General features: G+C 45.1%; 1 protein-coding gene across 1 annotated transcript; it reads right to left on the bottom strand.

The window, feature by feature from the left end:
- Positions 1 to 4,597: 4,597 nt before the first annotated feature.
- Positions 4,598 to 7,475, bottom strand: LOC122038722 (probable receptor-like protein kinase At1g30570). Its single transcript, XM_042598623.1, has one exon. The coding sequence runs from the start codon at positions 7,006 to 7,008 to the stop codon at positions 4,639 to 4,641; it is 2,370 nt and encodes a 789-aa protein (XP_042454557.1). The 5' UTR covers positions 7,009 to 7,475; the 3' UTR covers positions 4,598 to 4,638.
- Positions 7,476 to 7,717: the final 242 nt, after the last annotated feature.

Below are 7,717 nucleotides of genomic sequence, written 5' to 3'. Positions count from 1 at the left end.
AGGAAAGAATACGCAAACAAATATGTTGGATCGAAAAGAATTTAGATGTCTCCACAATGTCATGATATATCCACTTTGGGCCTAAGCCCTCATGACTTTGCTCTTGGGCTCTCCTCAAAAGGCCTCATGTCAATGGAGATATCTTTCTCTTATAAACTCACGATCTTTCCCATGTGTTTTCAATGTGGAACTATGTTTGCAATCTTGCAACCCAACAATCTCCCCTCAAACAAAGGACCACAAGTTTCCCACGTCTGATTCTCAACCCACCAAGTCTTTTTGACTCTCGGTCCACCCGACCTACTAGGACTTCCTTGCCTAGCCGCAACTAGGACTTCCTGCCTGGTGTCAGGTCCTCTTGATCTGAACATAGGAGCCCCCACTTTCTTTGTTCGAGATCAATATTATACCCACATAGCTCAATCAGACCATAACTCTTGTGCATAGTCGGCAATTAAACCTTCTGGCAGCCCGAGCTCTGATACCACTTGTTGGATCGAAAATAATTTAGATATCTCCACAATGGCATGATATTATCCACTTTGGGTCTAAGCCCTCATGGTTTTGCTCTTGGGCTCTCCTCAAAAGGCCTCATGCCAATAGAGATATCTTTCTCTTATAAACCCATGATTTTTTCCATGTATTTTCAATGTGGGACTATGTTTGCAATCTTGCAACCCCAACAAAATATACGTCAATTTACGTGGTTCGGAGATAAAACTCCTACTCCACGGTTGTCTGTAAGGTGGACAATTGCTATCCGTCGGTGGATTACTCTTCGGAAGACCTCCGACTAACTCACGTAGCTCCTTGTGGGTGGAGAAACCTCACCACAACTCTCACAAGAACTCTTGAGAAGCTAGGGCACTGATAGGCTACTAATAAGGGTTAACCATCTCTATTTCGTCAGTCTTAACCAAACTCCAAAGCCTTGGTTATATAGGTCACAAGTTGGAAAACTCTACCTACCAGTCGACTGCCCTCTATGGATATTCGACCGTTATAACCTAACAGCTAGATACCAGTCGACTGGTGAAAGTACCAGTCGATTGATCCACACTGGACGAGCGAACAGAAGCATTCTATTCGCTCTCAATCGGCTGTCCAGTTGACTGAAACAGCCGACTGATGAAACCATCAGTCAATTGGTACCTGAGTATAATCTCTCAGCACTCAGACCCTCACCCTTACAAGTCACTGGACTCTTCGTTGCCACCTTGACGTCTTGCCTTCAATCCTACTTTGCTTTGATTCTCGTTCCTCGGATGCATTCAAGCCCGTGGCTCGTCCCCAATGCCATCCTTCGTATATGCCTCGAACTCGCTTTCCTCGACCCTTGTCCTTGCTGTCTTGTCCACGATCCCTCGGATGCTCCATCCTTCACCAGATCCGAAGCTATCAAGATGAGTTATATGTGTATCCTGCAAACCTGCACACTCACATACACATATCAAATACAAGGGTGAACCTAACTTAAACTCTTTGCTCAAACACCAAAACACAAGGTCGTACGTACCATTGGAATTACTCCAACAACCTCGACCACCCTCGACCGCCTGGACCGCTAACGTGGTTGCACCTCAATCGAAGCTCTATCCATCTGGCCTCTATCTAGTTTCGGGTGCCTCGACGAGCCCCGAGCGCCTTGACTCTGAAGTGTGCTGACTAAATAGAGTGCGCCAAGTCAACTATACATGTGATTGAGTTCGGCCTAACCTAAGTGCCTGACCCCTTCCAGGACGCCTGGAAGTCCTTTTTTTAGCCAACTTACAGTTTCAATTTCCTGCACCACAGAGTTAGCCCAATAAACATAATATGAATTAAAATGATTAATTAGATTATGTTTTACCAAGACTAAGATCTAGTCATGGTCTCAACTTAGACTTTCAAAATAGATCTAAGTTGGACTAGTGTCTACAACCCCACTATGACTTGTTCTCACTGGATCACTCTTCTCCAGTGCTTATCTCACTTATCATTGCAGACTTACTCAACTCTTAACCCACTAAGTCTTCTTGTCAAATGCCCCATTTGGACTTCAGCCAATTGTCAGGTCCTATAGACCCAACTAAATTTCCTACTAGATATCAACCTATCTAGTATTCCTGCTAGTTCTCAACTAGACTTTAGCCTAGTGGCAGGTCCCACCAAGTCTTTTAGTTCTGCACACTTGGTAAATATGTTAAATCACAAGTCTAACTTTAACTTTTGTCATACATCTGGTATTCTTGCCAGTTCTTAACTGGACTTTAGCCTTGTGTTAGGTCCCACTACGTATTTTAGTTCTGCAGACTTGCTAAATAGGTTAAATCATAAGTCTAACTTTAACTTTTATCATACATCAAAATTTGAGTTTAATTATTAGTGCAAACTGTACTAATAGTACGGTGCTGGTTTGTATCGGTGCTGGTTTATACAAACCAGCACCAACTTCGATTCTAGTTTGTACTATTGTAGTTTCGAAAAGCGCTAGGAGAGAGTGAATAGCGCTCATGAATTTGTTTTACGTTTTTCGTAAAGCAATCGAGAAAATGCAGCGGAAATAGAATTAAGAAATGAGAATACAAAAGGCAATTGCTAACATAAGTATTTTTTATTTGGTTCGAAGCGTTCGACGACTCCTACTCCAAGGCTCGCGCTCTAAGAGTGTTTTTATTGGTAATCACTATCAGTTCGAATAAGATTATAGAATTGAAGTACAAGAATTATAGAGTAAAGTTACCAGTAACAAAGAGAATTAGAAGAACTTGATCGTAGGTTGTTAGAGTAGCGTTTGAGCGTCATCGAGAGATTTTCAGAGCAGCGCACAAACATGAAAATGGTAGAAAATTGTTGTTAGATGCTACTGGTCTAGGCCCTTTATATAGCACTATTCCAGACGCCTGGACTACCCCCGGGCGCCTAGAGTGCTGACGTGGCTGCACCTCAGCGAAAGCTTATCTTTGAAAATTTATTCAACTTTGGGCACTCGGACCGGTCTGGGTGCCTGGACCCTGATGTGTGCCGGTTAATCAGTGAGCACTATCTCATCTAGTCACCCGCTTGGTTCTCCCCTTTCCCAAGCGCCCAGACCAACTCTGGGCACCTAGACCCCCTTTTTCTAGCCTTTTGATTTCCTGCATTACAAGGTTAGCACAATAAACAAAACATTATAATCAAATTTGACAGTCTCGGGATTATTCGGTTATGATTTTTATATTTTCATGAAACCCTAGGTCGAACCAACGTCTACTATTCCCTCTAGGGGAACACATTCTCACCTACTCCTCTCAAGAAAGTTTACCTAATTCCAAACTAGTCCTCCAGACCATTTGAACTTTTGCTTAGTGATCTTTACCTAGGACTTCCATTGGACGCCCTATCCCCGACCCATCCAGACTTTTGTCTGGTATCCGCAACCCCCAGGGATTTCACCTACTGTCCTTGACCCGTAGGATTTTCCGCCCGACTTCCTTGATTTGCTTAGACTTCCGCCCAATCTCTCAAGCCATGACTTTCTTGCCTAGCCACAACTAGACCTTTCCATATGTTTGCTTAAACTCATTTAGGACTTTTCTGCACACTCAGTCGCACTTATTAGAACCACGATAACCCTTAACTTTGAACACTTTGACATCATCAAAACTTGGGTTTGATCATTTGATATTTCCTGCACCAATATGTATAAACCAGCACTGATTGTTGGAGCTGATCTTTAAAGACTAGCACCATCACGTTAAAGTTGATTTCTACAAACCAGTACTACATTGGTACTAGTTTATACAAATCAACACCATATTGGAGCTGATTTGTAAAAATCGACTTCAATTTGTTGGTACTGGTCTTTATGTTGGTGCTTGTCTTTAAAGAGTAGTATCAAGATGGAGCTGATCCTTAACATCATCTTACGTGTAGGAAAGATAAGGAAGTTACATACAAATAAAAAAGAGATTAAATAAAATTTAATTTAGATCGTTTCATATATATATATATATATATATATTATAGATTACAATAATATATGTAATTAAGTTTTTAAAAAAACTTTAATTTAGCCTGATAACATTTTTAATAAATAAGCTTTCACAAGGCCTATAAGAAATTGAACAAAATTAAACACATTTACATTCCTGCATAGATCTCTTGGAATATCTGACGTTTGGCGACGCACTATAAGACTAATTTTATGAAGGCCCACTTCTACAATTTCTATAATTAAAGACTTTGATGGTAATTTAATGATTTTTATTTGAAAAATAGAAAATATTTGAGAGGAAGAGAAATCTTAAAAATATTAATAAAAAAATTTGAACTAGATAATTGATCTGACCAAACCTAACATCCTTTAGTCATAAGTTTCATTTGGCCAAAATTACATAAAAATAGACTCTAATTGAGAATTAAACTGTAAATAAATGTAAGATGTACTATAGCCTAAGGGGCTAAATTCTAAAATTAATATTGATTTTTAAAAATTAAAATCACAATGATTTTTTTAAAATATAATACGACAGTGATATTATTCAGCATAATAACGGATACGGAAAGACTTCTCCTATGTTTTTAGCCACTTAACCATTGATTATAAACTAACTCTACGTAATTTAAGGACGAATTATAAGAAACGAAGGGAATAGGATTTAAGGTTTATTAGCGTAATCATCTTTTCCTACCGCTCTTCTCCTCGAGACTACGTGACCAATCACCACCGCAATAGTTCGCCTCGACACCACTCTGCACGTGTGCCTCGTACAGCCGTAGCACGTTCTCCAACTGCCACAACACCTCTCCCATCGTCGGCCGATTCTTCCCCTCGTCGGCGAGGCATTTCTCGGCGATCTCCACAAACTTCTCCACGGACTCCGGCGAGTACCCCTCCTCCTTTAGCCGCGGGTCCACGATCCGCTCCACCGGCCGCTGCCGCAGTGCCCATTCAGCCAGATTGATCTGCCCATTCGGCAGGGTCGTGTCGATCACCGGCCGCGCGCACACCACCTCCAGCAGCACCACTCCGAACGAGAACAAGTCCGATTTCTCCGTCAGCTGCAGTCGCCGGAAGTACTCAGGGTCAAGGTACCCGAAGCTCCCCTTCACCGCCGTGCTGACGTGGGTTTGGTCCACCGCCGGCCCGTCCCTTGACAGCCCGAAGTCTGCCACCTTAGCCACAAAGTCCTCATCCAGCAAAATGTTGGTGCTCTTCACGTCGCGGTGGATGATCCCCCGCTCCGACCCCGTGTGGAGGTAGTGCAGTCCGCGCGCAGCGCCGATGCACGTTCCCACGCGCTGCCGCCACGTCAGCGACGGCCGGTCGCCGCCCACGAGGTGGCTCCGCAGCGTGCCATTCGCCATGTACTCGTACACCAGCACCATCTCCCCTTGCTCGTCGCAGAATCCGATCATGGATACCAAGTGCCGGTGCCGGAGCTTCGACAGCATCTCGATTTCCGTCTCGAACTCTCTCACTCCCTGCTCTGATTGTTTGTCGGCTCGCTTGATTGCCACTGTAACCCCCTCGTTGATCTCTCCTCTGTAAACTTTACCGAAGCCCCCTGTTCCAATGACCAACGCCTCGTCGAAGTTCCTGGTCGCAATTTTAATCTCCGCCATGGTGAATCTTCTCCCGACCCTGTTCTTGTTCTTCGAGTTGAACGAAGTCTTCATCGTCACTGCATTTTTTGTGCTTTCAGGATTCTTCTTCTCCGGTGGCGTTTTATTCCGGCGATGCAATAAACCAACATAAACCGACAAACCGACCACCATTAGTCCGAAAGCGAAGGCGGCTGCGGCCGCCCATAAAGTCTTTTGCGACGGCTTTTGAGCGACTCTGCTGCTCTGAGTTGCTCTGATTCGCTGGTGAGAGTGAGCCAGAATCCCGTTCCTGCTCAGCTTAAAGATCTCGACGCCGTTGAGGAGGGCGTCGCCGCCCGATCCGCTCGCCAGCGAATCGGGTCCCAACTGGAGCCAAAGCGAGTCCACCTTCGGCGAGATCGCCGTCACGTAGTCCTCGTGGTAGGCCTTGTTCTTCCCGCCTGCTCGAACGAACACATCAAAGTTCTCCGCTGCAGTCTTGTTGTTAATATAAATCCTAAAAATCCTCTGGTTCGGCTTGTCGTAGACGAGCTCGGAGAAATGCAACCGGATTAGGTAATCGAAGTTGGGATCCACGGGGAACCTCCACGACACGTTGAATCTCCTCTCCACTACTTGGTTGTCCGTCATCGTCCTCGCCGTCTCGTAGACCAGTAACGGCGCGAAGACGTCGGTGTCGTTGACGGACGAGTAAGTCACACTGGAAGTGTTACTGATGCTGTGCGCTGCGTTGACAGAGAACATGAACTGTTCGTCGGAGTTCCAGTTCCTCCATAGGGCTCGGTCTTCGCTCGGCTCGATTTTTCGCCCGCCGACATTTAACCTGTACATGGTCTCCATCCCCGAGCTCGAAGGGAACAGCTTGTCGACGACCGGAATCACCTCGAGGGCGTTGACGAAGGCGAAAGAACCGGGTTCGGGGATGAACTCGATCCTGAGCTCGGTGAGGTTGACGCTGAGGGAGAACTCCCTGAAGAGAGTACTGATGCTCGAGTTGCTGATCGCGTTCTTCCAATCTATCTCGCCGGGCGCGCTGAACTTGGAGAGCAGCTTGAGATTGTTGGCGAGCAAATCGAAGGAGGAACCGCTGGCGATGAAGTTGCCAAAATTGAAGGGGCAGTAGTGGAGCCTGATGAAGTAGTTCCCCGGAACCACTGCGAAGTTGAAGCTCGCCGAGGTGTTAAAGATCCGCGCAGTTTGATAGAGTGATCCATAGATCGCGAGATCTTCAGAGATCGTTGAAGCAGCAGCAGCGACTCCAACGGATGATAACGTGAAGTTTTGGCCAGGAATCGAGTCACCAGTCCACCGTCTACCATCTACCGTGATGCTGGAATTGCTGCCACAGTTGATGAAAAGAGGTTTCGACAGAGCTTCGACGGATGCTTCAAACAGAGACAGAGATGCAAGGAACGCAAGAAACAGGACATTGAATTTCATGTTTGAAAAATCATCAATTAACAATCAATCAAGCCGCTCAGTTGCTGCTCATCTCTTCCCTGGAGACTCAGGAATTGAACTGTGTTCATCATTGTTGTCTTTGAACAAATACGCAGCTGGAAGTGAAGAGGACCACGCTGAGATACAGATTCTGAAAACTGGCTTCCTGTTGCATGAAAAGCCAACAGCCTGTGAAGAAGAGAATGAGGCACCGCCTCTCACTCTCTCTCTAGAAACCAAACAAACTGAGGTGTTTTGTTTAGCGGGGATGAGATGGAATGGGGTGGCAGGGGTGGCAGTAACTCTAGCTTTCGGTGGAAGACTGGAAGAAGCACATCGCATTGTCTTTTGGCGGATGAATACTGCCAATCTGCCATTAAGAATGTAACGCTGTATCCACGCCCGTCTCTCTGTCTGTCGATCAAAGACGATTGAATCTTCGAAGCACAGGCGTTTCGGTCTTGAATGATAGAGAAGGAAGGGAAAGGACCGTACGCCTGAAGATAAGATGGGACGGTCAAACGAGCCAGACTGTGTGGAAGGCAGCTGTATGATTTATACGGGTCCATTGAATTGCATCTCGATCGAATTTGTCCAGGGCTGTACACATGTAACACCAACAACAGAAAAGACATTTGATGATATTTACCAAGACATTTTGACAATTTATCAAATAACCTACGTGAAATTTTAAAATTATCGCATATTA

Source organism: Zingiber officinale, chromosome 1A (genome assembly GCF_018446385.1).
Source record: "Zingiber officinale cultivar Zhangliang chromosome 1A, Zo_v1.1, whole genome shotgun sequence".
Lineage (NCBI taxonomy): Eukaryota > Viridiplantae > Streptophyta > Magnoliopsida > Zingiberales > Zingiberaceae > Zingiber > Zingiber officinale.
This window is presented reverse-complemented; position numbering and strand designations above follow the sequence as displayed.